The sequence below is a fragment of the Ranitomeya variabilis genome, chromosome 1 (assembly GCF_051348905.1).
Source record: "Ranitomeya variabilis isolate aRanVar5 chromosome 1, aRanVar5.hap1, whole genome shotgun sequence".
NCBI classification, from domain to species: Eukaryota; Metazoa; Chordata; class Amphibia; order Anura; family Dendrobatidae; genus Ranitomeya; species Ranitomeya variabilis.
The window spans coordinates 643,191,664-643,209,799 of NC_135232.1; the positions used below are offsets into that span (position 1 = coordinate 643,191,664).

The 18,136-nt window shown below is 40.2% G+C and overlaps 1 protein-coding gene across 2 annotated transcripts; it reads right to left on the minus strand.

Moving 5' to 3' along the window:
- Window positions 1–1,762: 1,762 nt before the first annotated feature.
- LOC143774198 (photoreceptor outer segment membrane glycoprotein 2-like) lies at window positions 1,763–17,890 on the minus strand. 2 transcript variants are annotated; one of them, XM_077261576.1, is made up of 5 exons: window positions 17,494–17,890; window positions 12,017–12,148; window positions 8,898–9,522; window positions 5,448–5,694; window positions 1,763–2,575 (listed from the first exon to the last, which is right to left on the minus strand). In XM_077261576.1, the coding sequence occupies exons 3-5, from the start codon at window positions 9,476–9,478 to the stop codon at window positions 2,309–2,311; spliced, it is 1,095 nt and encodes a 364-aa protein (XP_077117691.1). In that variant the 5' UTR covers window positions 9,479–9,522; window positions 12,017–12,148; window positions 17,494–17,890; the 3' UTR covers window positions 1,763–2,308. The 2 variants fall into 2 exon arrangements, with proteins under 2 accessions (XP_077117691.1, XP_077117698.1); XM_077261583.1 differs by lacking the exon at window positions 17,494–17,890 and adding an exon at window positions 13,086–13,200.
- Window positions 17,891–18,136: the final 246 nt, after the last annotated feature.

Here is an 18,136-nt window from a genome sequence, read left to right on the forward strand (position 1 = left end):
TGAAATGCTTCTGCCCCCCAGGTTTTTTTTTTTACCTTATGCGGGCACAATATGAAAAATAAAAGGATAGGTAAAAAATAAATGGACAAAAAGCCAGTGCCAATCCGAATCAGTTACTTGCCCCACCCTTGTCAGAAAAAAAAAAAACATATCAGACGTGAAATGCATTTTTACAGAAAGGGGAACAAATAAAAAAAAAAAAAAATCCGTGTGATCAATCGTCCAAGCCGTCTGTATGGACATGCAGGTCATGGGGAGCTGAATAAAATTATATCTTGATATCTGCGATCCGATGTTTTATTCCAAATAAATCCACGTCTTATTATGTAAAGTAGCTGTTACACATGATTCTCCAGGTCAGTACGATTGTGGAGATACCAAACATGCATAGTTTTTATTTTATTTAAATGGTGAAAAAAAATCAGAAATTTGTTTTCATAGCGTTTTCTGTTTTCGCGATTTGGAGCTGTGTGGGGGCTTCCTTTCTTCACCCTGAGCCGTTGGTTTTTATTGATATTGTTTTACTGAAGTCTTCATCGCCTCTTATTACATTTTATTTTGATGTTGCGGAGGCTGAAAAAAAACACATTTCTGGAGTGTTTTTTTTCTCTCGTTACAACGTTTACTGATTATGCTAATTTATTTAATATCTTGATAGATTGGGCTATTACAAACCCAGCTATACCAAATACATGTATTTTATTAATTTTTTTCTTAATTTTAAATTAGGGAAAGGGGGGTGATTTGAACTTTTTTTTAGATTTTTTTAATCCATATTTTTTAAAACACTTAATTTTTTTATTGTATTTGTTCATCCTTTTAAAGAAATTAAACCTGCGTTTAGTGATGAGCAAACGTGCTTGGATAATGTGTTATCAGAGAACTTTTGGGTGGTATCTGAGCTTCAGGGGTGTTCGTATATTATGTTCCAGTCCCTGCGTCTGCATGATTTGCAGCTGTTAGATAGCCTCAACACGTGGGGATTCTCTAAGGCTGCCGTCACACATTCAGTGTTTGGTCAGTATTTTACATCAGTGTGTGTAAGCCAAAACCAGGAGTGGGTGATAAATACAGAAGTGGTGCTTATGTTTCTATTATACTGTTCCTCTCATTGTTCCACTCCTGGTTTTGGCTTACAAATACTGATGTAAAATACTGACCAAATACTGCTAGTGTGACGGCAGCCTAAGGGTGAGAAATCATGCAGCCAGGGTGACTAACATAATACACAAACAGAATCTCAGATAGCACCTGAGCTTGCTCGGATAAGATGTTATATAAGCACGTTCGCTCCTCTCTACCTGTGATCATCCGATCGCTTGTGCCATATACAGCTTTTCCAAAATATATAGCAAAAATCCATCTCATATTAACGCCAGCCACGGGCTGGCTTTCAAAGTAGTGCTGTCATGAAAGCTGGGTCCTTAGCAGACCTCTGGCAGCCATGGCAACCCTTCAGCGCCCCTCGATCATGTCATTGGAGTGCCAATGGGTGCATAAAATGACATGTCCCCCTGCCAGTGCGCTGTAAATGCCGCTGTCTAAGATTGACAGCGGCATTTACCAGCAGAACACAGCCATCATCTGCCGGCAAAGTTGAAGGCTTGGCTTGTGAGCCCTCCTCAGTGTCCGGGAGTCGGCATATGACGTACAGTATGTCACATGACGATAAAGGGGGTAACTTGATAATGAGGCCAACTTCTATTTACAATTGCGGTTTCTCTGTGAGGCAGCCCCTCTTTCATATGGGAAGAGTTTGGCACATTCATATTACTGCACAAACTCTATCCCTTGCAGAAAAAGAAATGTACAGCTTGATCTAGTTTTTGTCAAGCTTTAATATCATTAAGAAAAAAGTAACAGTATTTGCACACCGGTAATTATTTTAATATGATTTAGTTCTCTCTTGAAAGTAAAAATATTGAAATGGTGAGATGGTTAGATGTATACCTAGACGCAACAGACATGTGCCCATAGCCAGGAAAAGATAACTTTTCTATTAACATTGCTTACAGACAACATAAAAAAGTAACATAATGTGTAAAATGTATTAAAAGTGCAGAAAACCTTTCATATCCTCCTTTTTGCCATTAAATAAAATACACATAAGCTCTCTCATCTTTTTGTACAGTCATTTGACAATAATTAATTTGTTTTAAAAAAATGAACTTTAAGACTTTTTACACATTCTCGCCAAGACTCTGTCACATGGTGTCGATAATCCAGTTCGAAACACCTTTATAACATATCCATCAAAGTTTCTCGGTAAGTACTTTTATATTCACTTTAGCCAAGACCAGCATTATGGTCAGCTGTCCGTTGGGATGGAGTTTGGTGGAACATTGTCTGGTCCGTAATCTGCTGTTGGGATGTCCATATTCGGATCAGATTTCCCTGAAACAGTGGAAATCTGGTTGATTTTGCCAAGATTCTTTATTATTCTGAAATTATGTTTAGCAGTTTCCATGCAGCTGTTTTCCAGTAACCATCCATCAGATTCGGACTCCGGGTCCCCCAAAATCAAGACGTTCTCCATTGAAGTTTGAAGGTAACGCACACCAGTCAGCACTGACAGCTGAGCAAAAAGGATGATAGTGTGATCAGCTAATAATTACGTGATACATTTTCCTAAACTGGCATTAAAGGGGTTGTCAAATTAAGTTCCCCATGTAAAATAAAAACGCCATGTACTCGCCTCCTGCACTGTTGTTGCTCCAGCTGTATCGCCTCCTGCACTTGTATTCAATTAGCGGCTACTATTGGCTGTTGTGCTCTCACTACTTCCATTTGTCCAAGGTCCACACCTTTGGTCGAACCTCAGACAAGTGGAAGTAGTAAAAACGCAGCAGCCAATAGTGGCCGCTGATTGGCTGCAGAGGTAACGTGGCATAACTGTCACATGAGACCTAGAGCTGACATCACTGAAGCAGCCCCAGTGCCGGAGGTAACTATATTGTGTTTGTATTTTACTTTGCTTTAATAAAATCAGTGTTTTATAAGAAGGAGATTATCTCTACAGGCATAGGTTTCTCATGTTCTCTGTAAACCCCACCTCACCACTGATTAGCAGCTGTATGGCAACTTTCTGTGTACACTGTAAATTGTCTGTCAGTGGTGTGGGTGGGGTTATACAGGGCTCAGCATTCAGAGAACTGTTAGGTCTACAGCAGAGAAAAAAGCGATTCTATCACAACTGCTGCACCCAGTAAACTGTGATACATCTCTGGAATCAGGTCTCTGTCCCTACATCAGTGTTCTCAAATTACATGGCAAAAACTTGCTGACAGATTCCCTTTAAGGTCCTCATATACAATGTGTACGTAAAGTCATGGTGCACTTTTATATAGTTTACATTTTGGCACCCTTTCTCTGGCCCAATCATATCAGACCTGTTCATGAGGAGAGATAACAAGAACCAATCACACAACACAAACTAATTTAAGCTGTTGCTGAGCCCCCAGTCAGATTAACCCCTGATAAACTGAACTCTGATTCATACACTGCCAGGTCTGTGACATCATGCAACCACAAGCTTATGCTATTGTTCAGATGTGTATAGGGCAATAAATGGAGCCCACATTGAACTGCACTGAATAGGTATGAAACTGGGAGAGTTTTTCTTTTATTTGGAGCAGATTTCACATTTCTATAGTTTTCTTTTGTTGCTTTCCAGTGACTGGTCAAAAGTGCACCATGGCTTTACGGACACACTGTAAATCTAGTATTGTTAAAATTGGCTGGTTCAGTCAATTTTCCTCTATCTTCTATGAATTGAGGTGGCAGATGATGTTGGGAGAAATAAGGATCAGGCATATTGAAGTTAATAACCCAATTCTCTCTTATATTTTACCGGGACAAAAGTCATTGCCAGAGGTGTCTGACAGTGCTTACTGCGCTTGCTTCATTGAAAACACATGCACACTCGGCCTAGGCTAGCATGCACGTGCAGAAAAGAGTCAGGTTTGATCATTCTGTTAACAACTATCATAAGTATAATATGCAGCTCTAAACACTGACAAATTCAGATATGGTTGGATAGTGCCCATACAGTTGTAGAGCAATATGTAAGACGTTTTTTTTGTTTTTTTTTAAATCGTATCTCTGTAATTATGTCCCTTGTATCTAACAAAGGGGCTGAGCAGTGATCTCTTCTTCACCTTCAAGGTCAGCAGAACTTGCTTCATTTTAGCAATCTGCGTGGGTCTGCAATCATGGCACCCTTACTCAAAACTCCTGACTTGTCTCTGTAATGTGTCGAATATTTTGTGAAAGTAAAGTTAAACTTCAAAGAAGTGCAGTAAATTTGTTTCCATCCCTGCATCCCTTCCACCTGAGTGTCTATCATAATCTGCCCTTCATAATATATGAAGAGTATACTCCCTTCTCGGTAGTTCTGCCTACTCTTAGCTTGTCTTCAGACCCCTACTTTATTTCTAAATCTCATTCTGACATTTATAACTCTCTGCCCTCCTAAAAACCTCATGATGCGCATGGGCAGCCAGTGCCAGTACCGTCTGGGAGGACACTGATTATCCTTTCCTCTGTACTACCACAAATAAACGAGTATATTATAAATGTACCGTTAGGAGGCTGAACTACCATGTACATTATAACTGTTTGACAGAAGCTGTCCAATTATAATCGTTATCTGTGATAGCAATTACTGTCTCCTAGTGTGGAGAACTTCAGTGGTAAAATCTCTGCAATTTCATCATACATGAAGTTTTCGGGACAGAGATGCTGACCCCCTTGAGAGAACATAAAGGCATCTAATTGCTCAGGGCGTTATCGCATGACAGAACTACTTTAATTAACTTTTAAGGCACATGCAGACATCCGAGCATGGACTGCAATGCCAGGACTGGCCAAGGGTCTCCTGACCTGAGCATGACGGCCTTATAGAAATATATGAAGCTGTCACGCTTGGGTCTGGGGACCCGCTTCTGGTCCGTGCTCTGACTGTTGCATGGACGTCTACATGAGTCCTTAAACTGTAAGTGTATTTTCAGGTGACATATTAGAATAAGTTGTCATGTGTGGATGCATGAGGAGTAACATTCTTTCTGGCCATTGTATGTTTCATCCGTTTCTCTGTGTCTTTCTGCTTCTCCCTCCAACTCCTTCCCTCTTTTCACTCTCCATAGACTTTTATAGGCAGCAGCTTTATTTTGATTTCTCATTTAGATTTGATGACTGGTTTGAGAGTGAATCCTCAGTGCAGGGGAAAGTGTTTGGGGGACATTATTAGACTAAGTGGGGAAAGAGACATTTTTCACTATAAAGATGTGTTACAAAGCTTCTTATCATTACAAGAACCGGCCTATTGGTCTAGTTTATAAAGTCATGGTAAGTCCCAAAATCTCACTCAAAACAAGAAATCTATCCTCGGAAATACAAGCTTTCCTGTTTTATTGTAATGTAACACCATATCGCTACTGTTACCTTACCTCAAAAAGCCAAACCAAAAGCACGGTAAGACCAATGGACTGCATGAGGTGGTCGTAATAATCCAGGAGCGCCTGTCTGCAGCCCTGGAGCCAGATGTTTAGCTCTTCTGAGAGGTAGTCATAATTATAATGAGCAGAGTTGTTGGTCATCTGAGACTGGATGCAAGGCCGAGGAGAACTGGGATTGCAGCAGCTGAAGGGAACACCATCCAGTAAGTACTTTCCATCCACGTTACTTGTGAGACGGCTGCAAAATATAATGGGAACAAAGTTGATAGATATGTTTTTGTTTTTTTTATGCGCTATAAAAGATGGGCAATTTCTTCAAACTTGCGTTTTATATGCAAAGCTTTAACAAAAACTCTGAGGAGGAGTACACCAGTCTGCACACCACTGTCTGAAATCTATGATTGCTATCATCAGACTAATTGTTTGACAATTTTATAGTGTAAATCCATGCAAATAAAGAAGTATTCTCAAGCTGTCAATTGAGTAGCTCACAGTTTGGAAAGTCTGTTAACTTCCTGGTTGCTGGGGGGTCGATTGCTTTTCTTCGAGTGACCGTTCTGGTCAGGAGCTTCAGCCTGCTATGACACAATAACGGTGTGTCAGTGTTGGTGCTGATTCTACGCTGTTATCACTGCATTTACACACAGAGGTAACAGTGCATTTGAACATGCACACAGTTTAGGAAAGTGAGAGCTGTGATTAGAACTGCTCTGGAAACTACATATGCTGGGAGGCCTGGAGATTGTGATTATGTAGGACTGATAAAGGGCCATGTCAGGTTTTCAGAGGGATGGGGTGGGAGGTGAGAAGCTCGCTGCTGTACAATGGGCTGGAGAGAGGTGGCTGGGATCTTAGGCTACTTTCACATTGTATCTAGGGTCACATTCGCTCGTCCCATATGTCCGAATCCCCCAGCAAAACAGGATCCAGACGTATGCTCCGACGAGGATTGAGAATGTAATGGTGACGGTAGAGCGAACATGTTCTCTGACCTGCATCATTTTCAGGAGTGTATGTTTACAGGAGGCACACACTCAGACCCAGTCTGCTACAGCATTAACTCCTCTCCTAGATTGTATGCCATGCCTCAACACGTCCGATTATCCACCACCCTCGGATCCTTCAGACGGAATTTGAAAACCCATCTCTTCAGGAAAGCCTACAGCCTACAATAACCGAGCCGCCGCCTCACCACCGCCAGAGCCGCCACCGCCTCACCCCTACCTTCTGTCTCTTCCCCACTATCCCATAGAATGTAAGTCCGCAAGGACAGGGTCCTCTCCCCTCTGTACCAGTGTGTCACTGTAAACCTGTTTACTGTAAATGATATCTATAACTCTGTATGTAACCCCTTTCTCATGTACAGCACCATGGAATTAATGGTGCTATATAAATAAATAATAATAATAACTAGCATCATCAGCAATCTCTTGGGAAACAAGCTGTACACTATGCAAGATAAAAGCCATCATTGTAAGAGAATGACAGAAGATTGCAAAAGCAAGTCAAATGATAGCAAGTTATAAGTGAAGAATATCTCTTTAAGCCCTACCTAATTTAAAATGAAAAGTGAAGTGCATAGTATAAAAAATAAGAGTCCCAAAGTTTCACAAACGTGAGATGTAAGGCTCACACCATCAACTTATCCTGTTTTAACCCTGTAGTATGCCTAGCTGATCCTGTGGATGCCGTATTGGAGACCTGCGCAGCATAGATCCCTATTACAGCTGTGTGCATGATCTCTTTTGAATAAATAGAGGTTATTCATCAGAAAGAAAACAAAGCATACTACAACATTAAACTGTATGTTACATTTTTAATGTTTGTCTTTTTGGAGGTAGTGTCCCTTAATATCAACCAGTAAATATTTCTTAAAAAATTAGAATTTACAATTATTAATTTAATTTGAAAGATTTCTTCAACAACCTTATCTTCCTTGGGCACATCCAAGTGCAGTTACATCTTAAAGGGGTTGTCCAGTGAAAGCAAAGTTTCTCCTATCCATGTGATAGGTGAGAACTTGCTGATTAGTGGGTATCTGACCATTCAAACCCTCACTAATCGGCAGAATGAGGAATTTTTGATTGTCAACTTAAACCCATTCCAAAAGGGAGAAAAATCTCCATTCATTGTCTATGGGGCTGCTGGAAAAAAACTATTTGCAGCGCTCGGCGGCCCTATAAGGAATAAAGGGAGCAATGGGCTACGCATGTTCACTGCCGATTATGCATTCTAATGGGGATACATGCTGATCGGTGCAAGTCCCAATGGTTGGAACCCCACCAATCAACAAGATATTGCCTATACTATGGATGGATCATAACTTGTTTTTACCGGACCACCTCTCTAAGCTAACCTGACTGCCCAAGGTGTATGTAAAAAGGAAACTTTCAGCATGTTCGCATCTTTTCTAAGTGGTTTATATGCCAAGACCATCACTGATTGCTAAAATGATGAAGCAGAAGTTCTCAGCCAAGTGCTGTGCTCCTCCTACACTTAAGATTGGCTACATAAAAAATCTATGCAACACGATTTCTGTGTCAGAGAATAGCCGTGCTTGGATGAGTGGTTTTGCTTCTTATTTATAGAGTTCGGTGGAGGTCTCTGCAACCAGACCCTGCCCATTTAAACTCTGACTTGTCAATTTTTTTTTTAAGTTTTAATACTTGTAAAGAGGACCTGTCTGTTGCAATAAATGCCATTGAACCTGCTGTTTTCCTGAATCTTTTCATTTTTCTGCCCCTCTCTATTCCTGAGATATGATTCTTATTCCCTGTGTATAAATCTAGTCTTTTTAGTCAAATGGATGTGGTCCTCAACTCTTCTCTATAAAAGTTTACTTTAGGATCACTTGTTTGAAAAGACCAGATTTTTCAACATATTTATGGCAAGTATTGGGTCCTCTTTAAGTAACCAGCTGAAAAAAAAGGACTTAAAATGTAGAAATAATTAACAGAAATATTTTAATATTGATGGAATACATCAACATCAGATCGGTGGGGGTCTGACTTGCAACAGCCCAACTGATATCCTGAAGAAGGGGTTGCGGTAATCTACTGAGCACCACAACCCCTTTGTTGTTTACTCATCTTACATTTGGCAGTGGCTTTACCTGGCGTTGTAGGACTGTGCAGCTTAGTCCCAATAAAGTAATGGATCAAATACAGACTATCCCATGGATCGGCCATAGATTTAAAACCTTTGCTTTTGTCTAATGGGGAAAATTTCATTAAGATTCAAAGACAGGATTGGAGACTTAAATTATTCTCAATGTTCTGTATGCTATTTGGACATATGGACATCATGGAGGAAACCCCCATACTTTAGACCCCATCTTTAAGTGACAGCTCCCTTTTTGTGGACTTGCTGCTGTGAAATATTAAATTTACGGTGCAAGAATAAGGGGAATTTGGAAAAAGTTTATAAGCCTTCAGTACTTACTCTATGGTCTCTTTGGAACCCATATCCAGGTAACGTGCAGATATCCACTGAATTTCAAACCAGTCCCGAAAACCATTATTCCCACAACAGCGGAACTCAATCTGAAGGAGGTCTATTGTAGATTTTAAGAAGCAACGTCCAGGGATGTCTGTGTCCTTGTAGAACTTCAAAGCATCCTTGAGTCCACGATACAGGGCAGACTCCAGCTCATTTCTCATGGTGTAGCACATAATGGCTCCAGCAAACACGCAAAATGTAAAGAAAAACGTGCAGATTATATAGGGTAACATGAAGAGCTTCCACCTAGAAAACTTATTGGCATCCGAACAGTCATAACAGATCTTCCCACCAAAGAAATTGATGATGCAAGCTATGGTGCCTACAGCAATGAGCATGTTGGGAACAGACTGGAGGTTTCCACTCAGCATCAGCTCACTACGTTTCTTGATTTCGATTTTCAAAAAAAGACCAAGGCTAAAAATAATGAGTCCGGTAACTACGGAGAGCCAGTTAAGAATCCATAAGACTTGAGCTAATTTTCCCCGTCTTGTCTTAGAGAATTTTAGTTTAAGAACTGCCATCTTGTACTTAAGAAATCTAATGCAGGTAAGCAGTGGCCTTCTCACTATGAAACACAAGAACAGAGATATGTGAGATTATTAAAAGAGCATGTCATCACAATGAAATTACATAGAGCTCCTCTTCTGTCCTTTTCTCATTTTCTTTTATAGAAATGTCTATTTGTGGAAATGTCAACAAGACCCTTACTTAGGCTGGGGTCACACTTGTGAGAAACTCTCATGAGTCTCTCGCCTCAATACCTGGCACTGCCACCGGCACTTGGACCGGAATGTTCAGCTACATAGAAATACATGCAGCCGCACACTCCGGTCCCGAGTGCCGGCGGCAGTGCCAGGTATTGAGGCGAGAGACTCTTGGAGGTTTCTCACAAGTGTGACCCCGGCCTTATGTGGAGACTGGAGATCCCTTAATGACTATCTCAAGTCACTGTGAGTTATGGAAACAGCTAAGCATGTCAACTAGCCTGTTTCTCTTATACCCATAGAAGACCACCCATATGGACATGATGGCTAGTAGATGCCTTGTGAGGCGTTTGGAGACCCCCTTTCTCCACATGAGACGCAGGTCCCAGAGCTAGTAGGAGTATACAATTATTGGTACATAATGAATGAGTACAGTCTAAAGCCTCATTCACAAGTCTGGTTTTCACGTACCGTATATAAAGCCTCATTCATTTGTTTTCCACGTAAATAAAGACTCATTCACATGTCTGTTTTTCACATACATGCTTTATCTACATTTTTTTATGCAAAGAACACCTGCCCATTACAGTCTATGGACATAACAGAAGCCATCCTTTTATTTAATTTTTTTTAATCACTTAATTGATGTGAGAAGTTTAGATTTTTTTTTTTTTTTTTTTAAACATGAGAACAATTGGTGATACACTGATGGTAAAAACAGACATACAGTCCAAACATGGATGAAAATCAAATCCAGGAAACTGTTGCAAAGCAGTCTATTTTTCTCTTGCATGCAAAAATTAGAGAAAATAAATCCGACATCAGCGTGATGCCTTATTTTGTTGCACAGTAGCAGTCATCAGACCCGATTCCTTGGACCCACCCTTCATCTACACATTAAAACTTATGGAATCCTTGTCATAATCGCACACCCAGGACACAACATCAATAAGATCTAATGTGTTCTTAGTTGATCAGCTCATTGCTGATAGTTCTAGTGGCAATTGATTGGCTCCAAAGTCGTCATCATCATCATGATGATTTGGTTTTGTTTTTTTGTCAGATTTTTGAGGCACATTGTTGTGTCGGAGCATAGCCCTTCCTAAAGTATAATCTAGTGGGCAGCCCAATTTAGGAAAAATACTGCACCCATACATTTTTTTACTCTATAAGATATAAAGGATAGATATAAAGACTGGGGAACACCAAAAATACTTTTCAAAAATTTACACATCGAGTAAAGCAAATGTAAAAAATGTAATTTATACAGTCAACAGAACAGACCGTTGGTGTGGAGTACTATTGTAGCAAAGTAGTCTTGTTTCTGTTTTGTAACACCCAATTATATATGTAATATTCTTGCCCGGCAGTGTAATGTTTCATTGATTTTCACAAACATGTGACAGGCAAACTGTCAGCTCTCCAGCCCTTGTTAATCCACGACCATAATGTCATGCAAGCCTATTCCTGGATAATAGGAAGATCCTTTATGTGCCATACACTTATTTTTAGTCTGAAAAATCAAGATAGAAATCAGGCTTGTGTTATGCAAATTAGCCAGGACTAGTCCGACAGGGTATTCATTACAAAGTCTTGAAACAAACCAATACCTCCTGGTTATCGTGAACCAGGTCAATGGAGCATTGAGGCTATGTTCATATGACCGTATTTTCCATCAGTGAAAAAAAAAAAAACTGAGTACTCAGACCAACGTTATTTAACAGGGCTGTTCAGATGGCTTTTTTTTTCAAGGCCAAATCTCCACAAGAAAAAAAATTGCAGCGCGGACTATTCTCTTCCATCTCCTATTTAAGTCTATGGGTGCACTAAAAGAATTGGAAACTGTGCAGATCAACATCATTGCATCCAAGTTTTCCAATTCTTTAACACTGGTCTTATATATTGTAATAACTGCTGAAGACCATTTGGTAAAAAATCGTCTGCTTTTTTCTGGATGAAAATCAGATATTTTGTTGGTGAACTTCGCTTCAGTGTGAGTCTGATCGTATTTATATCTTGCAGTGCGTTGGTCTTAAGTTCCTGTCCAAATCGTTTGTAATGAGTGCGATGTTGGATGTCCTTGGATCAAAAATTCTGACATTTCTTTGTAATATAGCAGCGAACGTGGAGCAATATTGGTCATCTCGCCTGCTGCCTATCTATCTATCTATCTATCTATCTATCTATCTATCTATCTATCTATCTATCTATCTATCTATCTATCTATCTATCTATCCCCATAGATCTTTCTATCTAATATCTATCCCATATCTATTTATTTATCTATCTATCTATCTATCTATCTATCTATCTATCTATCTATCTATCTATCTGTAACTTACAGAAAACACTCACCTGTATTGTTACTTTACATGAAACGACTCCCTGTTACATATATCCCAAGCAATGCACTCCAGGATATGTCGGATGTTAGATGAGGGTAACCGCATGTGGCCCTACCAAGGTTTTTTGGAAGGTTCCTTTTTCCTGCAGGAGCAGAAGACATAAGATGAAGATTTGCAGAGTGAAGATTCTGCCTGCTGTAATCCCTCCTGGACTAATAATGGCTTACAGATTTAATTGTGCTCCTTCTGGTAGAGGCTGCAAAGCACTTTACTAAATAGGATATACAGCGGACAAGTGCTGTTCTGTGATATTGGCTCCTGCTTTCATAATATTCTACAGAGCTAAAATTCGTCTGTTCCAATAATTTTGGCAATGACTGACAGTTACATCACCTCTACATGGAAATCAACTGTGTAATTCTTTCTGAGTACATTAATATGCCAAAATGTTGTATACATTCATTTCCTAATTTAGTGTCTGGTAACATTTGGGGTTCAAGCACCGATCTTGCTAAAGAGGGTGGCATGTAAGATAACAGAACATAAAGGGCAAAGTCTCTATTTGAGGAGAGTGCCAAGTCTATGTAAGGAGACTTATAGGCCATGCAGTGCTTGTCGGGGAAATTAAATATGCAAATAGCCTCTTTACAGAGGAAGAGGCTGGGAACTTTGGTATCTGCAAATGGAGAGTCTGGTTTGGTTTCTATCCTAGGTCATGTGGCAAGACTCGTTAAAGGGAATCTATCATCAGGGTTCTGTTATGTAGCAGCATGATGTAGAGGCTGAGACCTTGACTCCAGTGATGTGTCACTTACTGGACTGCTTGGCATACTTTTGATAAAATCACTGTTTTATCAGCAAAGTACTACAGAAGATCCTACAAAGACGGCTACAAACTTACTTTGACAAAAAGCTGCCGAAGGAACTAGCAGAATTCAGAAAAGGCAGAGGAACAAGAGATGTAATTCCTAACATTAAATGAATAATGGAAAAGGCCAAAGAATACAACAAGGAGAACTATTTTTGTGTCATCGACTACAGCCAAGCCTTTGTGTTAATCACCAGAAACTTTGGAATACCTTGAAGGATGAGTGTGCTGAACCATCTGATCAGCTTCATTAGGAATCTTTACGTCAACCAAAAAGCAGCACTCCAAACGGAACACAGGGACACGGCATGTTTCAAAGTCGAGCAAGGCGTCCGACAAGGCTGGATCCTGTCACCATTTATCTTCAATTTATAAACAGAACCTATTTTCAGGAAAGCTGGACTTGCAGAACAAGAAGTAATAAAAATTGTTGGACGAATCCTCAATACAGATGAGCGAACCTGTGGATGTTCTGGTCCAGCGGCTTCGGCCAAACATTTTTTTTTTAAAGTTTGGTTCCGGTACCTGAACTCAAAGCCGGACCACAATCAGATGAATGGGGGATCCAAACTTACATTGCTTCCCACACTGTCATCAAAGTTATACTGACCTGTCCAACGAGAAGATAATCCATATATGCACATGTCTCCTGTAAAAGACAAAAAGTAATAAAGCACCATATTCCTCACCTGTTCAAAGAGAAGATAGTCCCACAACAATCCAGATGATTTGGAGAGCGGTCCCATCAGTGATGCGACTGCTCTCCACGCCCACCGGATCACACTGAGCAGAGCGTAAGAAGCTATGCCTGTGACCGTCCGTAACCTCAGTTACATCACTGCCCGTCACAGACAGGCAGCTCTTCTCATGCTCCCGTCTCGGAGTGATCCAGCTGGCGTGGAGAGCAGTCATCACTGATGTGACAGCCCTCCAAATCATCTAGATCGTCGTGGAATGGGTATGTATTATCTTCTCGTCGGACAGGTTAGGAATATGATGTTTTATTTTATTTTATCTTTCACATGTAATTAGGTTGCCAGAGTTCTTGGTCTCCCGGCAGCTGTGAGGTCCGGAAACATTGAGGGACATTTTAAGGTTACTTGTGTTTCCAGTTGCTGGAACACCATGGTATAAAACTTGAACAGCACCAGACATGAATTAGCCTAAGGGTGCAGTCAGACGACTGAATAACACGGACGACAATCGCATCACAATGCCCGGGCTGGCCGACGGCTCTCCTGACCCGAGCGTGACAGCTGTGTAGACTGTGATGTGATAGCCGTCCATGTTATACAGTCATCTGACAGCGCCCTCAGGCTAAGGTCCTGCAATAAATATTTTGTGAAATGCGCTTATATTGCGTTTCTGCTGTGGAAAAGCACAAAAGCATTTTCCTTGTGACATTAAAGTCTATGAGTAAAATCTGCAAATAAAACAGATATTTACCGCAAGAGAAACTCTGTCATTCGAAAGTGCGCATTACTATTCTCTTCTTTACTCCACAGTCTTCTGTCCTTCCATCAAGTGCCGTTGCCAGTGTTCTCGCACGTGCGTCTAATCATCCTGGGAAGGTTCACAGTGCGCAGAAGACACTTGATGCATATAGGATGGAAGACTGCAGAGAACAGCAATGTGCACGTGAGATTTCCTCATTAGACAGATCTAGCTTGCAACTCCATGTGTACCCGCACATATACCAAAACCCCATTTGTACTCTAGAACTACCATATGTATTCTCACATATACCCTGCACCCCCCATACAGTTCCCAATATCTATACTCACCTTTTGCAAACATTCAGCTGGTCCATTTCATATATTACATTTTTTTATTTTACATATTTATTTCTTTTCCTGCCATCAGGACTCCTCTGGAGTAAATACGCTGCAAAAAAAGTGAACCTTGCGTATTTGCAGTGTTTTTTTTAACCATCCATTCAAGTCAATGGGTGGAAAACGCTGGAAAAATGCTGAAAGAAGTGAAATGCCGAATGTAAAAAAAAACCCGCTGCATAGCACAAAATACTGATCACACAAAAACCCAATGTGTATGCATGAGTTTTCTGAAATCTCATAGCCTTTGCTGGTACTGTAAAAAGCAGCTGAAAATTAGCATAAAAAAACGCCCTGTGTGAACTTATCCTAAAAAAAAAAATGCATGTAAAAAACTGCAGATAAAACACTGTATTGAAACTAAAGAACATAGCCTAATAAGTGACACATCCCTGTAAAAAGACTTTTTAACCTCACATTATGGTGCTCTCAGATTAAATAGCAATAACCTGCTGACAAATTCCCTTTAAAAGCATATCTAAAGTTTAGTCTGCAAAATTCTAATTCACAAAAATTCAATTTAACCACAGTTAAGTCTAATTATTAATTAATTACATGTCCAGCAGACAATTGACTATAAAAGGGCCTTTATTTAATAAAGAAAACCCCTTCCCATTTCATGCTGTCAGCAATGGCACCACATGGAAAAGAAATGTTACAAGATCTGAGCAAAAAATTATTTATACAACAAAGGTATAAGCTTTACTTATCAGACAGAATAATGTAATATAAGTAACCCAAAAATTTAATAACACAGTGAGTCTGCATGTCTATAGGCTAGGGAGCATTACCAGTGTGAGACATGTAGATAAGGAGAGTAGACTGTCAGTCATTACATGTCTCACACTGGTAACACCCCCTTTCATTTGAAATAATCTGAGAAGGCAGATTCTCAGGAAGATCTATGTCCGGCCCCTAGATCTTAACAGCTTATTTACAGATTAAGAAAAATGTGGACTTCTCTTGAATAAAGCATCAGATTGTAGATGTCAAGGTATGATTTTATTCAGCTTCCTGTGACCTACATGCTCATATAGATGCCTTAGGATGGTAGATTCTACTGACAGATCCCCTTTAACATGACTAAAACATGAAAATAAAACAAATTGTATCCTAGCTTGAGATTATCTATGCAGTTTCTGAGCTTCTGGGACCTGCCCGACCCTGGTACTTCATATTCACACTTTTCCTTTTACAACCTATGTGAATAATATGATTGTTCATACTAAAATAACATAACAGAATGATGGAGGTAAGTAACCTCTTGAACAAAAGAGATTTGTTGCTCAGGAAGGGTTCCATCCCATAAATATGAAGATGAGAGATACTGGGCCTCCAAATGGTATAATTCATCTTTATTGGGGCAATCCAAAATTCAGTCAATGACGTTTCGGCCCTACTACAAGGGCCTTCATCAGACATTACAAAGCGCAAAAGAGAATAACAAGTGTTCACATTCATGTGAAAAAAAGTGAATAAAAATAAATAATAATCATTTGAAAAATTCTTATATATATGAACATCAAGGATCATTTGCAGAATTGGTTACATCTCCATAATTTGAGTTTAATAAAGGAAAATCTGGAGGGCCACGTATCTCTCATATTCAGCATAGGTGGATTTTGCCGCAGATGTGACCATAGATTTCACATTTTTCAAAGCAATAAGCGTTCGATGAAGCATGTGACAAATTTGAGCTGCATGCCTATATGAAATCTGCTGTGGATTTTTTTCCCAAGCTTGTGAATAAAGCCTTCTCCATATGTATTGTACATTGCACTTTATTATAGGCTACAGAGGGCAATATGCAAAAAAACTTCCTGACTTGAGGGAACTTTGCCAGCAGGTGGTGCCAGATAGCGAGGGTTGCTATGGCCCATTCTGACTGCGACTCTGCCCAATATTGCTACAGCCTTCTTGCATACTTTGTATGGTTATTTACATTTCTTTTTCCATTTTTTTTGGATCAAATCTAGAATAAAAAAAATGAAGAAAGTTGCTTCCCATGTCATACCACTGCAGGAAGTTAAAGGGGTTGTCCAGGTTTGGCACGGAGGCTGCGGACTTGTGAACCCTCAGATCACGCATAGTGCGTGCTGTCAGGATTCTCCAGCGAGAGGTCATGTGACCACAAGAATGCGGTATGCGCACACTCCGACTAGATGTGCACAGCCTTGCTCAATACGGGTGAATGTCGCACACTTGCAGTCACGTTACAGCATGGTCTTGCCGCCGGCATCCGAGAATTCTCACAATGTGACTGCAGACTGTCATGGCAATCCTGGCCAGCCCCTATAAGTAGCATGAAATGCAATTCATGTAGACGGAGGTAGCTGTATTCACGATTCGTAGTTTGGACACCACTAGGTGTACTGGCATGAGGGAAGATAAAGGGTATGTTCACACCAAGTTCCAAATTCACCTCATAAATAGTGGTGAGATAACGTTCTAGGATAAGGTGTTATCTGAGCATGCTCGGCTGCTAACAGTCTCTTCAGCGTGCTCGATTGAGATGTTCGAGTATTTTTGAAGGCTTACCTTGGCACAATTGTTTGTAACTTTTTAGCTTCAACAGTCACAAAAGAGTTAAAGACAAGAAGACAAGCTATTTTTTACTTTGTGCCAAATTCAATTGGGTGCTCCACTTTGAGGAATATTTGCCGCCCAAAACAGCAACTAATACCTCAAGACGGGAAAAAAATTAAAGAGACAAAATACACTATTACTTTTTTTTGGTAAATTTCACTGTAAAATTCCATTTCCATTGTTTTGTGGCACAACATGTACCTGCACGGCTCCAGGTGATTGACGGGCGTTTCACTGGATCTCGCTGCTGGTTAACCCTTTTGATGCCACTGTCAGTCACCGAGAGCACATTTACGTTGCACAATCTCTTTTTTTGGGGGGATCTATTGGGTTGCCTGAGACCCCCCTGAGGCTGCGGTCTATAAACTACATTCACTACATGATAATGGAGTATTACAGTATATAGCACAAAAGATCAAATCAACACAGGCTGAAAAAAATGTGAAATGGAAAAAAAATAGTACTATATATATATCATTTTGAATCATCCCCATTTAAATACGACTAAAAACATTTGATATAGATGACTCAGCAAGAAGGGGTTAAAGGTGTATTAATAATAAAAATTACTCTGATTTCCCATAACAACTAATCAGAGGCTTAATTCTTCCCTCTTCTGCTGGAAATATGAAAGCAACGCAGTGATTGGTTGTTATGGCAACAACTGTCTTTCTATACCCGGTGAACTAGAGCCGGAATTCGCTGCTCAGTACCCAAATCACAAAAAAAACTACATTTCCCGGCAGGCACTAGTACACATGCGCAGTTGGATTGTGACGCTTCTCCCAGGTAACCGCAATCGCCATGAAACTAGGCATTCTCTAGGAGTGGCGGGGAGGGGCTT